General features: G+C 41.5%; 1 protein-coding gene across 1 annotated transcript in view; it reads left to right on the top strand.

The window, feature by feature from the left end:
• The first annotated feature begins 22,115 nt into the window (after positions 1-22,115).
• LOC149317570 (nardilysin-like) overlaps positions 22,116-23,051 on the top strand; it is a 71,753-nt gene continuing 70,817 nt past the window's right edge. The window contains exon 1 of the mRNA XM_089518934.1: positions 22,116-22,309. Within this exon, the coding sequence (XP_089375060.1) occupies positions 22,116-22,309 (194 nt within the window). The remainder of the gene's footprint in view (positions 22,310-23,051) is intronic.

Raw genomic sequence — 23,051 nt, 5'->3', positions numbered from 1 at the left:
TTCTATTTCTTGATTGCAATCTCCATTCTGATCAATGTTTGACCCTAGGTATGGGAATTCTTTTACTGTTTTCGATTTCCTCTTTGTCTGGGTTGAATTTCTGTATTTCTTCTAGGGTCGTTATTTCTTATTTATGTCATTTTTTAAACTCACAATGACAACATCATATTCTAGGAGTACTGGAGGATGTCTTCATCCATTTGTGAATCCAGCTATTGGAATACAGAGAGATGCTTCTTCGTCTGCCTACTCTCTCCCAGCTACTATCTGGCCAGAGGAGGGCTGGTAAGAGGACAGTAAGTCTTGTGTATGAGGGGGGCTCACTCTCCTCCTGCCAGCACCCCCCTCCCACACACCATGGCCTTGGTGGAACCTTAGGCTATATCTCCTATAGTAAATTATCTCATCCTTTACTCAGTATTGCAGCTCAATGGTTATAATTGTGTATACTTAAATAATTCAAAGAGAAATAGGAACTGATGAGTGATTAAATGTATGGCTCCCAGCAGTGCCAATGGCAGTTTTGATTCTGGTGGAAAAAATAGTTTCAAGGATGGTGAACACATGTCACAGCACGGAAGGGATAAGCCTTCTGCATCCCTGCATGCTAGAGATGTGATCAAGCTGCCCCGAACCTCCTAATTTTATAGTGGAAAAAACCCAGACATGCTTAATGTAGTCATTCACGAAAGATATGATCCATTTTGACTCAGTGAATGTTTATCTCAAAGGAGAAATTGTTGGCCTGCAGGCCAAGAGTAAACCACAGAGGCTTTGTGTGTGGTGAGTAGGCTTCTTCTGGAGGCCCATTCGCACTACACAAATTAAAGTGCTATGTTCCACTTTAACTGTCTTAACAACATGCCATGGAATTGTGGGATCTGCATTGTAGGGAAGGGCATTTAGAATGCTCAGCCAGAATGATCTCATGCCTCACCAGACTCATGATTCCATAGCATTGAACCATGGCAGTTAAAGTGGAATCACAGCACTGTAATTGTGTAGTGTGAGTGGGCCCTTGGCAATCTTGAATATTTACTTTATTTACAAAAAGTTTAGGAGGGTACTGAAAGGTTATGTAATTTTCAATTTAAATGGTATCCCCTTCTGTATTCTTTTTAGTATAAAAACTGCATTATTAGGAAACTGGAAGTGAACTTTTCATATAGCAATAGCATATATATTTCTATACCGCATATCAGTGCACTTAAGCACTCCCTAAGCAGTTTACAACATGTAAGCTAATTGCCTCCAACAAGCTGGGTACACATTTTTAGTGACCTTGGAAGGATCACAGGCTGAGTTGACCCTGAGCCCCTGACTATTGAACTCACAAACTTGTGGTTTGTGAGTGAATGGCTGCAGTACAGGCATTTAACCACTGCACCACCAGGGTTTCATAGTTCTGACTTTGAAATAAATGAGTAGGTACAGTGCGTAGAAGTCCAGAGTTTGAAAAAGAGGAAGCTGCAGATGCTTCAGCTACGCTTACTCACCCACACTTAAACCACTGGCAGCTGTTGGCTTTAGTATCAGTGGAGCAGTGAACCCATTATAGGTTTTAATTGGAACCTTAAATGAACTTGTTTTGGCAATAGAGTTAAACCACTTTGGATAGCTGCTTTAAAGTTTGGACTGCAACCCAGAGTGGATTCATCACCAACTGACATGGAAGCCACCAGCTGCCTCTGGTTTAAATATTATTTTACTATTGCCATCAAATTACAGGAATTAAAGTATAGGAAAGAGAGACATTAAATTATAGAAATGAGACAAAGGATATATTTGGTATATAAAGGGGGTTTAGGAAGAGGGAAGGAACATTCTAGAAGTTTACCAAAGTATGTCCTTTTATCTCTGTTTTTCTTTCGCTCTTCCTTGCTGAAGTTTTTGGTCTCAATCAGTTTCTGCTTCTTTACAGTAATAGCATAATTATCGCATAGCCACCTTGATTTGATGCAAGCACCAATGCACTGATACACAGAACATGTATTAAAAGTACAAACAACTTTTTTGTTGTTGAAAGATCTCCATTTGTACACCCAAATCAGATCAGTTGTAAGGTATCACTACATATATTCATTATTATAGCAGGTATTTGAAACTAGGAAGAGAATCACAATCAATCCTGAATGCCACTTATAGGGAATGGGGTACAGGTTTGTTGAACATATTTGTTGGGGTGCACAGACTTAGTATGAATGTGAAGTACCTTCTCTCCATTGCAGTCCTGAAACAAAATATAGCCTTCTTCCCTCTCCCATGACCAAAGGGGATATTTTTCTTAGGAGGAAAAAACTGAATGAGCCCTACTTCTGAGTAGGCATGTATGGCATTGCAGTAGACATATATTGCATCACAGAAACCTAATGAAAGTTGCTTCTCAGCAAATCTCAACATGTCATGTTAAGCTGTTGACCAAGTATTCCATATTTTTTGTATTAAATAAGATCTTCAAATCACACAACTCAGTTTCATATGTTCACTTATACTTTTCAAAATTAGGAGAGTTACTGAGGTTGAAATTAAATTCACTGCTGAAGTATTGGAACAGTACTTGTTAGGAATGTGACTGTGCACTGAACCTGAGTTGGAGTGGATACTGATTTGGTATTTTAGAAAACAGCTCACTTTGTTTGGTTTTGGAGCTAGTCCACTTCAAATTAGGTCCCAAACTTCAACAGAGATGAAGAATTTCCAAGATTTGTGCCTCTTTTCACTTGCATGGGAAATACAGAGAGGGACGTAACCATTTTCTCTTTGCCAAAGCTGGATGAAATGATTATGCCTGCCAAATTTCAGAGAAATAAGTTGTGGGTCTTTATTCTTTTAAAATATCTTTATAAGTGGATTTGCCTGTAACATCATCATCATCATCATTTGGAAGATTCGAAAGAAATTTGGTGGCTCACATCCATCTCTGAAGGACATAAAGGGGGATAGGTATCAATGGCTGCATCCGTTCAGTGTGGCTTAATGTGATGGAATTCTGGGAACTGTAATTTGTTGTAACACAAGATCTCTCTGACAGAGAAAGCTAAATATTGCACAAAACTACAATTCCCAGATTTCCATAGCATTGAGCCATGGCAGTTAAAGTGTTGTCAAACCGGATTATTTCTGCAGTGCAGATTAAACTACTATGTGTTCATTAGGAAGAAAAAAACCACAGGCCATCTCTCAAACACAGAGATGAAATATTGCCCCCCCCCCCCCCAAATATACTAGGATTACAAAGCAGACTTGTTAGTCACTCAATCTCATTGCCCACTCCACACTTTTTCCTACCCGATCCCAGAAATAAGACATTTTGGGTTATGGTTTGGCCACTTTTCTGAAGTCCAGAGATTGAACAAAGCTATGAGCAATGTGTGATTCTGTTAGTTTAGAAGGAAAGTCAGGTTTGATTTCAGTAGCATCTAGATTAATCCAAAAAGACCTACTTCTTTGCTGTCCAACTTGAAATAAGAGACCAGGCACATATATGGGTTGTAAAATGGGCCACTTTATTGAATTAACCTATTTAACTGTCTTCTTGAAAACCTGTAAAAATTTAAGGGAGCAACCTGGTGTGGGAGCAGCCGTGGCAGGTGGTCTATTCCTCAGACCATCTCCTCAGCTTCCCCTGGGCAAAACACCTGAGCTCCATGGAAAAACCCATGATTGGGTTGCTCCCCAGCCAGCTCGCATCTGGAACACCAACCTGAGATTTCCTCAGTCAATTCACAGGTCTTGATTGAGGGTTATATCCCAGGTCAGCCCTAAGGAAGGTCTCTCTCCTTCTCACATTAGTCGCATGACCTAAAGAGAAAGTTTCAGAGGCCTAACCTTCACCCCAAGTGGGTGCCATAGGTGTTCACCTGACAACCAATTCCCCCATCAACAGCCAGTGACCACCTATTTAAGTCCACACCTAAGCCAATTTTCCAAGTCCCCAAACAACAGTGTTAGGTAGATGAAAAACCCTTGGAAAGGGGAGAAAATTCCTACCCGGCCCTTAAAGCGACCAACACAGCCACACTGAAGTCGAGGCGGGAGGGTGGGACAACAATTGCAAAGAGGGAGAAGGAAGGGTGGTGCTGGCTTAAATAGCCTTAGCTCCACCCCCAACCCTTCCCTGATGTGATGTAAAAGCACCACATCTAATTGGCTACTGGCCTTATTCAGGAGGGCAGCAAATACACATCTCTGGCCATGGTGGCCCAGGGGACGTGGAATGTGATCTTTGATTCATATCTTTAGTATTTATGTATGAAATGCAGAATCACCACTTAAAATGCATTTCCCTTAAAATGTAACTGTTGGTAAGGCCAGACATCGCAGCCCATAAGTCTAATGTCTCACTGCATTCTGATCCTGAAGACTGCCATTAGATGGTTAATGCAACAAAATGGTATAAATGCTACCATCCTTTATGAGGTGTTGTTTTTGTGGCCATATGATTAAATTTCTTCCTTGGCTATGATAGAAATGCAGTTTGGCTTCCATTCATAGAAGTAAACCCATAGTCATATTCCCCATCACTTTTTGCCTTCTAATTATTGCATGCTGAACTCTGCATGGAGCTAAATTCCCTGCAGGGGCTCAGTGCTTTATGAATACTGGAGGCCCTATTCTCTGTATTAGCCAAAAAATATTTAGCTTGTTGAAATCATGATGGACAGTGATGGAGACTTGGCAGTAGCAGTGGAAAAGGAATCATTTAATGGTTTAATGATGGTGCATTCTTACAAGGCAAAGGTGGACCACCAAGATGGGATAGAAGTGACGGCAACTTCTATTTCTGTGGGCATAGAATTGATAACTGGTAGATTAATATGCATTGCTTGGTCTCTGTTGTTTCTTGTTTAGCCAAGATTTGTATCATATTTTTCTACTTTACCACCTTAGAACATAAGTTAAGTCTACTAGGGCTAGAGCTACTTGATAGTTTGATAAGGGATCTCACCAATCGTGCTATCTATTACCAATAATCAATCCCAAATATTTCTTGGAGCAGGCCAACCAAAAAATGGCCTATGACAGTCTTTGAGGCTGAAGCCCCTCCAAAGATATGTCTCAACATACATTTCCAAATTACATTTTGCTGAAACAGAGAAAAGAGGGCATTCACTATCTTGAATAAAGACACTAAACAGAGAGAGAAAATGACTTTTTCACACTAAATATAAGAGCAACCAAAGTACAACTATGTCAAGCTCCACTGATGAATTAGAGAAAGTCCCTTATAATTTGCCAGGTTAATAAAACTTTCTCAAAAAGGGAGAAACAGGAAGCATTAAACAGATAACAAAAATTTTATACCAGATTTAAAACACTCAAATAATGCCCTAATGATCATTCATGGTTACAGTACATTAGCCAGAAACATCTGAACAGATAACTAATATTTTCCTGTCTATCTTACACTAATTCATAACTTTATAAGCTAGCCAAGTTTCCTGAACCTCTGACTGAAGCACAGTAGTCGCAGAGAAGGCCATATCTGGAAACATTCAATGGATTTTGCTTTTAAAAACTGAGTGCAGGACATTGCAAGGATGGGCATGGGCAGAAAATGAACATCGGCACACCACTGTCAGGACTTCATTCCTGACTTGTATTAATCCAGAATTCCCCATTATATCCAGGGTGGGGTGTTCCTGTTCATGGCCTAACTACACATGATGTTGATTGTGGTGCTTGCAATCAAATTGTGTGCTGATTTTTTTTGTTTGTTTATTTCATTCATTAATTGTTGGGCAGAAAGTGCAGGTACTATTTGTGTTTAGCTCTTCTGTGTGTGTATGTGTGTAATCACAATAAAAATCTTAGGAGTAGATTTTTTTTATTGCTTTGTAGAAATACTTTTGATTATTGAAATGAATAGATGGACAGAACCTCTGCAGAGCTCCTTATTATTGGACTACCTAATGATCACCCAGGGACATAGCTAGGATTTTGGAAAAGGGGGGGGGGGTTCCAGATTAAGTGCCACCATTATAATGGGGCTTGGGTGTGGTGGTGCAGCAGCACACACCATTCATTTTTCTAATGGAAGGGGGGGTCTGGACCCCAAGACCTCTTGGCTACATCCCTGGATCACCATAGGCATTAAAAATGGCACTTGCCAAATTAGATGGTAATGACTATGACCCTTCCTTCCCTGCTTCCTCTGATAGGCATTGCATCCTAAATAATACATTTGTCACTGGCAAATACAGTAAAATTGGTCTCTAGACCAAGCTGGCCATCGCTAAAGTAGGCAGAAGTGAATTAGATGAAGCAATGGTCTGGCTCAATATTAGCCAGAAGAATCACAGGGGTTGTGGTGGTGGTGGTGTTGGTACCTCAGTGGTGATGACAGTAGAGACCTGGAAGAAGGAAGTGCGCACCAATGGCCAATGAGTCATGTTATGAATGAACTTGGTCTTGAGGAATTTTAATTAACTCATTTAATTAACTCTGGGATCAACACTATTTATATGAAGGTAGCTAGGAATGAAGACATGGCAGAGGCAAAGTTTGTCAAATGTTTGCAAATGTATTGGGGGAAAACATACACTCTTAAGACTATCTTTCAATCACGCACACACCCAAGAACTCAGGAATAAAGGACTTAGCTGTGGAAAAGACAAGAGGTCTTCTAATTGTAATAATTACCTGACAGGGCTGCTCCAATGATGAAATTATGCTTTTGTACCCAAGATGCATGGAAGGCTTGAGGGGGAAGCAGCAACAGGTCAGAGTTCAGTCAAAATTCAAAGTGGCATGGAGACAATAACAATTCTAGCCAACACGCTGAATAAAAGATTTACAGGTCCTTAAATGAACCAGATCTAGCCCTGAAGCTAAGGTTGTTTTACTATATTCTGAAGGAATCCAAATCTCTATAGCAAAGATTGCCTTGATAGATTCAGAGGTGGGAATTGTTCTCGCTCTTAGCCCTGCCAGAAGACACCCGGGGCTATCAATCACCTTAATGTTCCATTCTGAGGTGTGAATCTTTCTGCTGCAACTCCTCACACTAGCTGCTTTGATCTGTCAATTAGAGCTGGCCTATGTGATCCATTCGCTTAGGATCCATGGCAGATTCTGCAGTTCCATTTTAGGGCTAACTCCAGACATTTTGCTATCTCAGAAAGTGGAAAACATGTTACGTGACACTTATAACTCTCTCCTCCAACATTTTGTCACTGTTGCTTGCCTGTTGGTGAGGCAGTGTGATGTAGGATTTACAGTGCTGAACCAACACAGCAGAAACTTAGGTTCAAATCCCAACCTGTCCCTGGAAATTACTGGGAGACTAATTCTAACTAATTCTGAACACAATCTTATTGAATTGTAAGGAGGAAGAACCAGGTAATTCACTCATAATTCCTTTGAGAAAAAGTAGGACATAAAAGGATAAAGGACTGCAGCTTCCAGCTTTCCCCACCATTAGCTGTGCTAACTAGGGATGCTGGGACTTTCAGTGTGAAAGCACCATGTTTCTCACTCTTGTTGTGTATAAGAGAATGTTAGATCTGCTGCAGAGCTAGGTACTTTCTATTTGGGACAGAAGGGGAATATTTGATTAATCAGGACTTAAACCTTAGCTTTGGACTAAGTGGATAACCTTGGGTATTGCAAAGCCCTTCATTTTCATTCCATGAACTGGGAGTTTAAATTGTCATGATCTGTATCACAAAAGGGTCATGTTGAGCTTGCCCCCTCTTCCTTTCTTTTCTTTTGTTTGTGAGATAAATGACATAAGGATTGTAACACAGTTTAAACACTTTATATAAAATCACCAATAGTAAAAATAATAATTCAATATTTCAGCTAGACTGGGTCTGCTGTAAGGCTAATCCCAAGAAAGCAATAACACATCCCAGCTGGAACTAGCTAGTGCTGAGACACCCAAAAGAAAATTTTAAAATTAATGTTATAAAAATACTTCAAACTTCAGTCTTCCATCTCCTGAGAAATGGCACAGGTTCAGTTTAGCTGGAGTGCAGGACAAATGTATAGGTCAGTGGTGCTTATCCAAGCCGGCAGGTTGCCCATCATTAATACAGGGATGACAGAATTTCTATGGAACTATATAAAATAGCTGAGAAAAATCCAGTTCTTGTCCCGGCCACAATACCAAGAATGTCATGGAAATAATGATTAGATTATAGTTTATATTAGTTTTCGGGTTTATGAGATGAACTTTTAGGAACTTCTTTTTCTAATTTCTAATTTAGTCTGTGAGAAACAGACTTTTGTTACAGCATAATAATTATCTCATAGGTTCATAGTGGGCAGAATATTACAGCTACAGCTAGTGTTACATATCAGCTGCACTGCATGACAACTATGTGAAATTGTTTCAAATGGCAGTTCATTATCCAAGTTTGATGATTTGCATTATGCACTCCCCCCTTCCGTTTATTCAAAGAAAAGGGTTGATAGTGGTTTAATTAAAATAACCTGTTTTCTGCGATGAGCCATTAGTAGGGATGTGAAACATCATTTGCAAAGGGGTCAAATCAGAACTGCTAATATTAAAAAAAAAGTCTTTCCTCCAGTCTGTGGTGCAATCATGTTAGTTGTAAGCAACTGGATCAAAGAGCTAAAGCAAATTTTCTGAAGGAATGGTTTCACTATTTGGAGCTGCTTAGTTTGGAAAAATAGAGTAAGTCTATCAAACATGAGAGAGATGTATTAATAAATGGTGTGGAATGGTATAGAAAATACAGAGAAGGACTTCTTTCTCCTTTTGGAAAAATATTAGTATCCAAGGTTCCTTAATGATGATAAATGTGGAAGATTCAGAATAAACTCAGCACCACACTTTTCTGATATGGTTCATTAATATCTTCCCTGTTCCACATCATGGCATACTCAAGGCCACCCAATGTGCAGTTTGCAAAGTCATACAATTAATCCATAGCTCAAAAAGTCCTGGCCTGCCAATTAGGAAAGGAAGTATTTATTCACACCATACATAGTTAAAATAGCCAACTTAGGCGGTATCAAGACCAGTGGATATGGCGCCCCGTCACGTGCTAGGGGTTGGCCAAGGATGTGGCGTCCATACCAGCCTCACCCCTAGGACGTGACAGAGGTGTCAAAATGGCCACACCCTGTACACACGGGCGCTGCCATTTTGACGTAATGGCCGCATTGCGTCCAAACGACACAGCGCGGCTGTTACATCTTGGTGTCATGGCCAGCCAAGATGAGCTCTCGGAGGATGAGGAGGAGGATGAGCCTCCTCCAGAGCAAGGGCTGATTGAGGCTATGCCAGGTGTTAGTTCTGCTCTGCCAGGTCCCAGCTGTGTTTCCCCAGCCCCAGAGCAGGAGGTCCAACCAGGTCCTAGTGCTGAGGAAAGGCCTCCTATGGTGCCACAGCCTAGTGGTGATTATGGAGATGAGGCGTGCCTGCAGGTGCCTTCTTATCAAGAGAGAAGGGCCGAGAGTGCTTGCAGGCGCAGATCCAGGAGGATTGCAGAAAGACAATTAGCAAACCAGCCTCAGGTGGCTCGAGGGAGAGTTTCCCTGATTTAAGTGGGAGAGAGGCTTGAGTTTGTTGCTAGAGTTTATTGTATGAGCCCTTGGTGTGATTGCTGTCGCTCTAGCTCCTGACATCTTGTTACCTTGCTACTTTGTTATCTTGACCTCGGACCGGACCTTTGTTATCTCTTGGCTATTGTGACCTCGGACTGTTTTGACCACACTGCTTTCTGGTTTCCTGACTTCGGCTCGTCTTTCGGCACGCTTGACTTTCTGCAACCCCAACATTGGCTTGTTTCCTCGGCTTGCTCTTTGACTGCTTCTCCACAAGGTTTGTTTTGCCTACATGTGTTGGCTGCAGGCTTGGTTATCAGCATAAGTCAGAGATTGCTGGCAGCAATCCCGGACACTTGGTGCCGCTGGAGGGCGCTTGTGGCACCCTTTCAGTGGCACCGAAAGGAGCTCCAAAACGGAGCTCCTTTCGCACCGCATATCGCTTGCACAGCCTTTACACAGCTGCACCAGCAATACTGAAGCGAAAGGGGCTCTCTCCCCACCACTGTTGGGGTTTCCTTGGGGCATGAAGCCCCAAGGACACCTCTTTCCAGGCTGCGGGGAAGGCCTGGAAAAGTGGCAGATCAGGGCCTCTAGGGCTGCCGCTGTGGCAGCTCAGGCCCCAATCCGTCAGGGAAAGGGGCGGGTGCAGGCACTCCAAAGGGGCAGTCTGTATCCCGCCTTAGATGACTAAAGGGACTTAGAAAAATCTGTGGAAGATAACACTTTAAAAGGCCACTTATTGGTTTGGCTATATGGTACAGCTAGTACAAAGTCGGGAGTCAAACAGCCCTCCAATTATGGTTGGATTGAAGGAATAAAAAGATACTCACAGCATCTTACAAATCATTAATTTGCCCATGCCCTGCCCTCAGATTTATACTCTAAATAAGGCATGATACATAAGGAAAAGGAAATGGCAGTGGGGATTAAATCCACCAGATATTGCCTACTCTTCTCCCCTTCCAGAGCAGTGAAAATTAGAATGGAGCAGGGCTCTCACCAGCTTCTGGGCCTTGGTATGATGGTGCAGTGCTCGGCTGCTCTTCTCTCCCTCATAGGCCAAAGCAATATGAAGACACCAGCCCCAGGGCCAACACTTGGTAGAAAGATGCATAGGCATTTATCAGACGGGGTCTTTGCAGCTGAGATCCGGAGCGTCTGTGGATCGGGCGATTCGCATTCACGTGATAACGAGAATGTATTTTCATACCTGGTTGCTTTAAATGCGAGCCCCTTCCATGGGGCTTTCGCAGGACTTCCAAATTGAATTCTTACTGGCTCCTCATTTTGGTGAGTTTTGGCGAGTTCGCTAAATAAGTGGATTGACGCAATTCGCATTGGGGCTCAGTTCGAACTCACTGAGAATTGGTCTGGTGTGGAATCCCAATTTGCTTGTGCTCCTGAACACCATTGCAAGACCCCTGGGTTGCAAATCTCCCATGATGCCCTGCTGGATTTTTGCCCCATTTGCTTCCGGTGGCCCTTTTCCCTTTCAGGGCAACCAGGACTGGGAGCAATCATCGCTCCATTGGAGCTCTCTCTCTCCTTCCCTCTCCTTCCCTGCTGCACCTTTTGCAGAGCAGCCAGCTCTCTCTCCGTCCCTCCCTCCCTGCCCCCCCCTCTCTCTCTCTCTCTCTCACGCACACACACACACACACATATATACACACATACACACACACACATATATATATATATATATATACACACAAAAAAAAAAACCATACACACACACAGCTTCTTTGTTGTTGGTGGTAGTGATGTGTGCATCTCTGTGTGTCAACTGTAGGGCAAAAATCTGGGGGAAACTGTAAATGGGGGGGGGGTTTTGAAAAAAGGTAGAAAATCAATTAGGGAATATTTTATTTTACCATGATTCAGAAAAAACCAGAGCCAAAAATGGTCTTTATCCTAGTTCTTTTCATGGGCCTTCACATCTCTAGTCTGTGCTCTAGCCATTTCCGGACTTATGGCAACCCTAGTCACAGAGGGTTTGATTTTGCCATCCTCTGAGGCTGAGAGAGTGTGACTTGCCCAAGGGGTTTATTTGGGCGGATTGTTCAGAGGGGGTTCATCCTTGCCATTCTCTGAGGCTGAGAGAATGTAACTTGCCCAGTGGGTTTTTTTTACACCCAAGCAAGGGGTCAAACCCTGGTCAACCTCCACTGCTGCCTCTTGCAGCACTTCCTCAGATGCATCTAGGTACTCCAAAATATGCCTTTGAATTCTATTATTATTATTATTATTATTTGAAAGAAAGAAGTTGGTAGCATAAGCTTTCCTAAAGTCTGCTTCCTCAGATGCATTTAGTCTCAGAGGTGCAACAATATCTCTATAAGGATGTATATTAATGTTTTTGAAATAGATTATTTCCTAATGCAGATGCAGAGGAAAGGGATTTCAATACAGATTATAGATGTGAATGAAATGAAACATGAGGCTGGAGGGGGAGATGGAACTCCCAGAATTCCATAGCACTGAGCCAGGACAGTTAAACTGGAGTTAAACTGGATTATCTCCCCAGTGTGGATGCAACCTAAGAGAAGGCAACTGCTACAAAAGGAAGGAGAGATGTAGATGGAATAGATGAGGAGAATGACAAGAGGATGGATGTAGATATATGTAGCTGAAATAGATGAGGAGAATGACAAGAGGATAGATGTAGATGTGGATGAAATTAATGGGGGCTCTGACACAGAGGATGCTTTGAATTTGGCTACCAGGGATGGGGAAATAGAAGGGAATAATAAAGGGGAAGCTGTCATTCCCATGAAAGTGGAGGGGAAGTAGAAGGGAAGACGAAAGGGGAAGCTGTCATTTCTGTGAAAGTGGAGCCAGGCTCCCTTCTTAACCCCAGAAGTGCAAAGGTTCAGGATGCCTTCAGGGCCCCACTGGGCATGCACATGGGTCCCAATTCGAATCGTTGAATTCCCCCATGGTATGCACCGGTGCGAAAATACAATTTGCACTCACTCTGCTTTGCCTGAATCCTCATCACATGACTTCCTTCGATTCGATTCCCCATCAGTTCAGAAGGGCAACGGAACAGCAACCAGGTATGAAAATACATTCTCATTATCATGTGAATGTGAATCGCCCTATCCACAGATGCTCTGGATCTGAGCTGCAAAGACCCCGTCTGATAAATGCCATAGTAACAAGGAAAACATCCTTTTGGGTGGTGATATCCTATGTGTGGATGGAATGCACTTTCTGAAGCAGCTTGTGTTTCCAGTTTTCATCATAATCCATATTCTTACATTTCTAGATGGTAGTTGTGTTTCCTCACATCAATCAGTCTTTGGACACACTTTTTATTATTATAAATAAACAACAGAATTTAAATTCAGACTTTGAGATGAACTATTTACAATCCATAGAACTCAAAATAAGTGTATAAATGGTATTGTATTTCATTTTATGTGCACAAAATAGAGACTTATGAATGCAGTATTTATAGCATCACAGTCCAATCTTACAGTTGTATATGCTAGACAGGAGTTGTACTGGAATTCAAAAGCTGAGAATTTCACACAAATAAAATCCTGGGTAACTCTAAAGCCTGTTTGTTACCAGTATGTCATTTACCCTTAAGGAGATCAAGTCAAGCATACCTATACCTACAATTCTAGAAATGTCTTAACTATTTGATTACATTTCATGCAATTTCTTAACTATGGGCCTGAACAGACAGGCCAAAATAAAGCTGCTTCGGGTCTCTTTGGAGGTATCCTGTTTAAATGATGCATGCATCCTAAGAGGCCAGAAGCTGCGCCAAAGCCATGCTCCAGTCCTAAGGACTAGAGCACAGCTTTGGTGCAGCTTCTGGCCTCTTAAGATGCGTGTGTCATTTAAACATCATACCTCCAAAGAGACCCGAAGCAGCTTTATTTTGGCCTGTCTGTTCAGGCCTTAAATTTCTTTAAGCAATGATTGTATAAGCTACCTTTCAATAACAACCGCCCTTGGAAGCATATTGAGTATTAAAATGTACAAAACATAGAAATTATAATATGATATGGGGCATAGCTGCCAAAGGAATAGCTGGATTTATCTTTGTGGGTTCCCACAGCCAGCCAGAACACAACTGGTTTAAATACAAATATGTAGAAGTAACTAGTTTATGGACAACAGCCCTGGTCTGCAGGGTGTAACAACAGTTTAGAAGTACTGTTGCTGTTGTTTTAAAGCCTTCTCTTTGATTTGTATGACCTTTTTCTTGCCCTCTCTAGTCCCCTTTCAAGCTGTCCTCAAGATACTTCACAAATAAAGCAGTAACTCAATGAGCAGAAGCCATTAGAAAAAAAAAACATTTAAAATAAATTCATCCTTTTAAACACAAGCAATGAAGAAAAATTACCATTTGCCTCATGGGAGAAAGCCAGATCTAAGGGGCAAATCTGTCAATAGCATTCACATATGAGAGCTAGTGCTGACAGGATGCTAACAGAACTGGCTCTTACAGACTAGGAAAAACTTGAACTAAATTGTTGGCCTTGACATATAGTAAATTTAAGTAATAACACAGAAGGTAACAGAGAAGGTTGAAAGTCATCTGCTAAGAAATGAAAACGTGCCACTTACAGAGTGGTACTTGGAGCCAACAAGTACCACTCAGTATTGCATCTGAAGGAGTGGGTGTATATCCACATAAGTTCATGCAAAAATAAAAACTAGTAGTCTTAAAGATGTTGCCACATTTCTCTTTTTTCTCCCCCTTCCTTTCCCCATTTTATACCATCAACAAGAGTTAACAGGCCCAAGTTTTTGTTTACTTCAGTGAAAATATTTTTCCTACCATTAATTATTATAATTTGATTATCTCCTCCCTAGATCCAAATGATATTTATTATACATAGATTCCTTGTTTGCATAGTATGCAACAGATTTATTTATTTTATCTTTATCTCCTCCAAAGGCTAGAAGACCTTTTTTGAGAGGTTTTTCAATTTATACTCACAAGACAGCAGTGGTGTAGACTCACGTCAATTGACTCACACTCAAGTCAGACCCAGGTCCCATCAATAACTGGGCTTGTACTCAACTTCACATAAATTATGCACTGATTTGACTAGACTTGTATTTTTCTAGTTACCAACCTGATATTCCTGGAACTGGAAGCTGGCATTGAAATCTACTCAGTAGTCTATCTTTACTGTACATAGGAGGATAGGTCAGATTCTTCTAAAGTTCTTTTTTCATAGTTGCAGCATACAACACTTGCCTCCCAAGCTTAGGTATGTTGGTTTCTCAGAGGGGAAAAGGATAGCAAATGTGTTAGGCAATGGGCTGTGTGGGGTCAAAGAAGGATCCCTCTAAAGCCAGTTATTAGGGCTCCTTTGATATTCAGAAGAAACAGGCTGCTGAGTAGACCTTAAGAAGCCCATTGCCTAACACATTTGCTGTCCTTTTCCTCTCCAAGAAATAAATGCACCCCAAACTCTAGGGACAAGTGCTGTCTGCTGCTGCTCATAGGGGGGGAAAAACTTTAGAAGGATCCAGCCTATCCTCCTATTTGCAGTGAGGACAGCCTGCCAAGTAGAGTCATTTAGCAAGTGGAAATGTGGTTTTAGGCAATGGGATTCTTGAGATCTACTCAGCAGCTAGTCTCTACTGTATATCAAGGGAGCTGTAAAACCTAGCTTTAGAGGGATTTTCCTTTGCCATAAGCAGCCCATGGCCTAATACATTTCCTCTCTGAGAAACAAATGTAGCCCAAGGTCTGGGGTAAGTCTTTTCTGCTGCTCCTAGGAAAAAAGAACTTTAGAAGGATTGAGGCTATCCTTTTACTCCTATCCACCAACTTTGTACATGTCTTCTTAATATTCTAGTTATTGAATCTCCAACCAACCAACCAACCAACCACACACACATACACACCAACTCCTTTTTTTCTGTTAAACCTGTTTCCCAAATATGAGATTTAACTTGAGTCTTGTCTTAAAAGTATCTTGTAAGGACTTGAGACTCAAAGGTAGAGACTTGAGACTAGAATTGTGACTTGGACTAAAAGACTTAGGGACTCGACAGACAAGGGAGAAAGGATAGCCAGGGAGTGGGGTTGGGGTGTGGCGCCCACATGATGCACACTCCAACTCTATCCCCAGGCCAGCATGATGCTGCGCACTGCTTCACATGGTGTGCAGCATCACAGTGCTCCTCTGGTGCTACACACCAAAGGAGTGCAGAAAAGCTGCATGCCAGTGGCTATGGCACCCTTTTCAGGGTGCAAAAAGGAGCCCCTGCGAAAAGCAGAGATCAGGACCATGGCATGTAGTTGCTGTGGCCCCAATCCAGCCACTTAGGGGTGGTCTGTCGAGCCCATTAAATACATTACTGCAAGACAATGGGCACCATTCAGCCTAGTGGCACAGAAAGCCATTGCAAATGGTTTTCTTGTCCCTGGAAGTGAAAACGTCAGTGCAGTTTTGGCACATTACCAAGTCATGTGGGTAGTAGTCCTTTTTTAAACAGCTGTTGGTTGTAGGACTGGATGTAAGACTACAACTTAAGGACCAGTCCACATGACTCTGTTAGGCCATGGCAGCAATTGTTTTCAGCAACATCTCTCCAGACTCATGTGAAGCCTGCCAGCGTTCATTGTAGAGAACATTATTGAAGAACATGACAGTGCTCAGATAGAGGGGGAGGGAGAAAGATTGCATCCCCAAGTGACTGCTGCCTCCCTGTCTGGAGCTCAGTGCATGATTGAAAACTTTATGTGGTGAAGGCTGACTTGCAATTCTTCATGTTTTTGCCTGTTATATACTTTTTCCTGATAGCATCAGCTACTAGCAGTCTTCTTTACAATATCTGTTAAATGTTACTGACCATCACAGTCTTGTATTCATGCCCATTTTACTGTAACTAAAAATAAATGGATACAAACAGGGTAGCTAGCCAAAAACTATAAAAAATTGTTATTATTTTTGGTTTGCATTAAAATGAACTTTGGCTCAGAACACAGAATAATCTGCTAAATTTTCAGAACATAAGCAAAATATAATAAGATCCATAATAGATAAATCAGGTTTTAAATTGGATTATCTTTTCTATGGGAAGATACATTAGTAATATAAATTACTCTGTAAACCTCAAATCCCCAATTTCTCCTTTTTCAGTTGGCTCTTTTACAGCACTGCTTATTCTTTGACATAAATGGAGGTGATAATGGTACTATAAACCTATGATGAATCTTTGCCAATGCTTCTTACTGACCTTGATCTCTCACTCTTATTTTGATTCACTCCTCCAAATGATAGCGGAGAAGCTGTTGTTAGTCATCATGCAGCTGTAATAGTCTTTTCTGTTTGCAAAACATATTGTTTTGTAAAATAATGCATTTCTGGAACAAATAATAAATATGTGCCACATATTCATATGTTTCATTCTACAGTTCATTATATACTTCCAGAAGTAGGAGGAGGAAGAGAGGACTCTCTTTTCATGTAATTTTTGTGAAATGTACACATGCAAAAGATGGGGCTCAAATACAAAACCACAGAGGACAGTCATTGTTGTCTATCAGTATTTTGAATATAATTTCATTTACTGTTATATGTTTTTCAGTTCTAAAAGATCTCATTGATCTACTGTTAACAAAATTATGTTTGGAAATAAAGGGTAGAAAATTCCAAATGGGTTCTATAAGATCCTTGCAATTGTTCATGCATTTTTTTAAAAGTCCAAAACCCCTTACCATCACAGGTCACTTTAAGGAGTTCCTGTATTTGCATCTACTAAGATCAGCAGTCCTTCTTAGTAGTGTTTACTGAATGAGTTATGCAAGTGGCTACCTGAGATACATGGACCAGAAAGCTTCTTTAATCTCTTTCTTGAATTAGGAAGTTCCTGTCTTCCTGTGAGTATCCAATACTTTTTCATTTTTGCAAAGCCTTTTTATTGTCAGCTTACCTCTATGGTAAACAGCTTCACTAATACCAAGGCTGGTATTATATACGTATTGATTCTCATATTATTTTTTTAACTTACATTTTCTATTTGAAGTGTTCTCTACTTTGTATCTACATCTTCTGAGTTTGCTTGTTTTCTATTCTGAAGATGTTATCAAAGGGAGGGATATGATTAGCCAAGCAAAATGATGCAATAAAACAACATAAGAAGGTAGTAGTCTGAAAGGTAAACTTTAATATACAAATAAATACATACAAACAAACAAAAGCAGCCAGTGCCATTAGTCATCCTGACTGATGGATTCTGATATTTGTTGAACAGTAACATTTCTAAGCTCTGTAAAGAATAACCCAAAAATCTCTTCCCTCCAGATCCAAAATATACTTCTGTTTGGTAGATCCTGTTTCCAAAGGCCTATTTCTCAGTAAAGTGATAAAAGTTATAGAACACTTAGGAAGATTACATATTAAGTATAGAAATTCTATACCCACATTCCTGATTTTATCACCCAGTGGCGGGGGAGGGAGGTGCAGGGGGTTCAGACCATACAGGGCAACAATTCAGAAGAGGGATAACACTGGGTCAGGCCCTCCTTCCTGCAGTGAAGGAGAAGGTTGAGCACATTCCTCCTGGCTTCATCACAGCAACAGATCCCTCCTTATGTCCTCTTGATCCAATTCCTACTCCTCTTCTAATCTCTATAGCTCCCTCCTTTCTGCCCTCGCTTCTCCATATCTTCAATCTCTCTCTCTCTACAGGCTCCTTCCCGTCGGACTTCAAACATGCTCTCATTTCCCCAATTCTGAAAAAACCTTCTCTTGACCCCTCCTCTTTGTCTAGCTATCGCCCGATTTCTCTTCTCCCCTTTCTTTCTAAGGTTTTGGAACGGGTTGTTTATTCGCGCTGTCTTGAGTTTCTTGAAACCAACTCCATCCTTGATCCCTTTCAGTCTGGTTTCCGCCCAAGGCATTCCACAGAGACAGCTCTCACTAAGATCTCGAATGACCTTTTACAGGCCAAGGCTAATGGCCTCTACTCTGTTCTCATCCTTCTCGATTTGTCTGCAGCCTTTGACACTGTTGATCACTGTCTTCTAGTGGATATACTTTCTGACCTTGGGTTCTCAGACTCTGTTCTTGACTGGTTTAGATCTTACTTGTCTGGCAGATCTTTTGCAGTAGTTGCAGGGGGTCAGACTTCTTCTCCTGTTCCCTTATCTGTTGGAGTTCCCCAGGGCTCTGTTCTGGGTCCCCTTCTGTTTTCTCTCTACACACTGTCCTTAGGAAAACTCATTAGCTCTTTTGGTTTTTCCTACCATCTCTATGCTGATGACACCCAGCTGTATCTTTCCACCCCTGAACTTTCTCCAATGCTTCAACAGCAAGTCTTGTCCTGCAACATATCCAAGACGGAGCTTCTTGTCTTTCCCCCTAAGCCCACCCTTCAACATTCTTTTTCTGTCTCTGTGGACAACATTTCTATTCAACCAGTCCAGCAAGCCTGCAGTCTTGGTTTTATCTTTGACTCTTCTCTGTCGTGTATCCCTCAGATCCAGACCACAGCCAAGGCTTGTAGATTCTTTCTGTACAATATTGCCAAAATCCGACCTTATCTCTCCGCCTCTACTGCCAAGATCCTGGTCCATGCCCTAGCGATCTCCCGACTTGATTACTGTAACGTCCTCCTGGCTGGGCTTCCTCTTTCTCACCTCCGTCCTTTAATCTCTGTCCAGCATTCAGCTGCACGCATTATCACTTCCACCCACCGCTCTGACCACATCTCTCCTGTGTTGGCATCCCTTCACTGGCTCCCCCTCCCTTTCCGCATTCAGTATAAGCTCCTGCTGTCGACATTTAAAGCCCTCCATGGACTGGCCCCTCTTTCTCCTCACCTTCCCACCAGGGCCCTCCGTTCTGGTAGTCAAGGTCTGCTGTCCCAGCCCAGGATTTCCTCTGCCCCATCCCGGATTTGCCCCTTTTCACTTGCTGCCCCTCACTCCTGGAACCTTCTTCCCCCACAAGCAAGAGCCATCACTTCTTTAACTAGCTTCAAAACGGAGTTGAAAACCATCCTGTTCAGAGAAGCCTTCCCAGGCATTGCATAATTGTCACTTACCATCTGATGATCTTTTAGTGCCTGTTTATCAAACCATTTCCTGTATTGCTATGTATTGTATTTGTATTATCCTACTTGAGAGTATATATTTTCCCTGGATGAAGATTAACCTTCCATTTTGAAGCCAAGCCCTCCCTCCAGTCCATCTTCCTTGGTCCAGGCCTCGGAGGTAGAGAGGAACTGCTGGACCTCTTACCCTCTCCCTCCACCACTCCCTTCTCCTTCTGTGTCATGTCTTTTTAGATTGTAAGCCCGAGGGCAGGGAACCGTCTAACTAAAAAGATTGCATGTACAGCGCTGTGTAAATTTACAGCACTTCATAAATAAAGGTTAATAATAATAATAATAATAATAATAATAATAATAATAGCCACTGCTGCAGCAAAGGAGGAGGGTGAGCAGCCCTTGGCATCACCACCATAGCAGCCTTTTGGCTGCTGATGCCTCCCCTGGCAGCCCCCCCTGCACTGGGTGATGCTAGGTGTGGGGATGGCACTGTTATCACCTCTTTCATTTTGTCAAGTGAATTACGTTGATGACATCCTACTTGGATTACTGGAATGCCTTCTACATAGGACTGCCAATACAAGCTAGTTGGAAATTTCAGAGGATCCAAAATGCTACAAGCTGATGACTGGGGTTACTTACAAGAAACATATAGCTCTCATGCTGAAACAGCTTCACTGGTTACTAGTCCATTTCCAGGCCCAGTTTAAAAAAACTCAGTATAGGTCCAAACTATTGGAAAGACAATATTTATGCATGCCTTTACAATCTTTGGGGGAGAGTTTCTTCTCCATTCTGTCACTGTTACAGTCCTGTCTGGTGAGGCCAAGGGAGAGAACCTTCTTGGTGGCTGCTCCTAGACTGTGGGGTTCCCTTCTATGGTTGCATCTACACTGCAGAAATAATCCAGTTTCACACCACTTTAGCTGCTACGGCTCAATGCTATGGAATTCTGGGAACTGTAGTTTGTTATGGCACCAGGCATCTCTAATAGAGAAGCCTGAATGTCTCACAAAAGTACAATTCCTAGAATTCCATAGCACTGAGACATGGCAGTTAAAGTGGCGTCAAACTGGATTACTTCTGCAGTGCAGATGCAGCCCATGAGAGGCTAAGATGGCCCGGTCTCTGCTCTCTTTTCATTGGCACAGGCCTTTTTTATTTAAACAAGCATTTAGCTTTTAATTGGTGGTGGCAGAAGGACCTTCAGTTGGTGTTCTGGATCTTTTCAGTATTTTAATTGGGTTTCAGATTAATGCTTTTTAGCTTCTTTAAACTTTTATATAATATATTATTTTAGATATATCTTAACTTATATTTTAAGTTGCCTTGGTTCCCATAATGAGAGAAAGGTGGTCTATAAATTAAGTATAAATTGTACATTAAATAAATAAACTAGTAAAACAGTACATATCATGTGATATGGCAAAATGTTAATTGTTCAGGTTGACAGAATTGTGGAAGTAAGTGTTAAGTCTGTATCTTGGCACTTGAAGAAATTATAGGAAAACTATGAGAGCAGAGCTCATATAGTATATATTGTCTGTCAGGGGCTAAACTGGCTTGAAAATAAAGTATTATTGTTCCCAGTTTTATTCAGGGCTCCATTAGGACACATTCTAATGCTGAAAGCATCTGACAGCATGTCTGAAGAACCACTTGATCTCATATGAACCTGCTCACCAATGAATATCATCATCATGAGTTTTTCATCTATGGTCCAAAACACACCACAGAAATAATCCAGTTTGAGACTGATCTAACTGACCTGGCTCAATGCTAGGGAATTCTGGGAACATTTAGCCTTGTCTGTCAGAGAGTTCTGGTACCACAATAAACTAAAATTCCCAGGATTCCTTAGCGCTGTGCCAGGGCAGTTAAAACTGTCTCAAACTGAATTACCTCTGCAGTGTGTTTTGGGCCTACCTTTTTAACTTGGGTATGTAGCTACAAAGAAATGAGATTTTTCTAAAAAGGCCACCAAACTAGAGAATGATCAGACATGACTACCTGCTTTTTTCAGTGTTATCTGTTGTATACCACACAAAGCTTATGCTATTCATTCAAATCTTGATTGTTTTATGATGTACCATCAAACTCAAACTTGTAATCTTCCTTCAATTATTTTAAGCTATTTTATTGCTTGCACTATTTTTTGCTGTTGTTTTTTTTTAAATGTTATCAGCATTTTTATTGTTTTGAATTCATTTGCAAGTGCCTTGAGAGCTTTTCCAACTGAAAGGCAAGACAGAAAGGCTAGAGAATGAAATGCAAAGATAAATGAATTAAGCCTTGTGTCCTTTCATGGGTTTCTTGTTTCTCTTTCTCTGGCTGCCCCTCGTGGAATCATGGTTTGCTCCTTTATCTATGTCATAAACAGATGCTATCTCTAAAGAATCTATTTAGCCAGTGGAAACCATGGATGGATTGCATAGTCAGGAAAAGAGGCTGACTTTGGTTTGGAAAGGATGAAGTTTAGTACACAGTAAGATAGTGACTAGGTAAGAAGATCTAGAGTCGGCCAACTAACTAGCCCTTGCAAATAACTGGGGGCTATTATAATGTCTAGGCAGACACGCACCACAGGAACAGAAAACTGTCCAGTCATCCGTCCAGGACAGCACAGAGGACAGAGATGTCACAGAGTCCAGCCATTGGAGGAAGAAGAAGAGGAAGATGGGAGAAAACACCGAACCAAGAAAAATGTGGGGGACCCAGACATTGTAAAGTCCCCTAGTGACCACAAACAATACCGGTAAACAAAGGATAAAAACAAAGGGGAGGGAAGCAACCATAAATACCAAAGGAATTGGATTGTACGCCCAGAAGCTAAGAATACAGGGCGAGCCATTTATATAGGGTATATTCAACCCAGTCCAAAGCATAACATGGCTACTTGTGGTTAATTTCTGGAATGAGAGAAAGAGATTATTACTTCTTGTAAACACATATCTTCATGATCCTATTATAAGGAGGTAAAGATGTGTGTGTGCATGCCTTTAGGTTGTCTGTCAATTTATGGCAACCTTGTGAATTTCATATGATTTTCTTAGGCAAGAAATACTCAAGAGGTTATTTTGCCAACTCCTTCTGAAATATAGCCTACAGCACCTGGTATTCATTGGCAGTCTTCCATCTAAGTATTAACCAGAGCTGACCATGCTTTGCTTCCAAAATCAGATGGGATCTGGTGTCTTTAGAGTAGTTAGGTAGAGGTAGAGAGCCAGCATGGTGTAATGTTTTGAACCCTGGACTATGGTTCTACAAGCGAGGATTCAAATCCTCACTCAGCCACAGATCCTGAGCAAGACTCTCTCAGCCTCAGAGGAAGGCAATGGCAAATCCCCTTTGAACCAGTTTTGCCAAGGAAATGCCATAATAACTTTACCTTAGGGTCACCGTAAGTGAGAAATGACTTGAAGGCCCACAACAATAGCAAAACAGGGATCTTCTGTTTTGCTGAAGTTTAGGGGAGTGGGTAGAGAAAAAGGTTGGGT

This window comes from Sceloporus occidentalis, unplaced genomic scaffold, assembly GCF_023333645.1.
Source record: "Sceloporus occidentalis isolate IW3139 unplaced genomic scaffold, rSceOcc1.0.p SCAF_3, whole genome shotgun sequence".
Classification (NCBI taxonomy): domain Eukaryota; kingdom Metazoa; phylum Chordata; class Lepidosauria; order Squamata; family Phrynosomatidae; genus Sceloporus; species Sceloporus occidentalis.
Note: the sequence above shows the minus strand (reverse complement) of the source record. Positions and strands in the feature narration are given on the sequence as shown.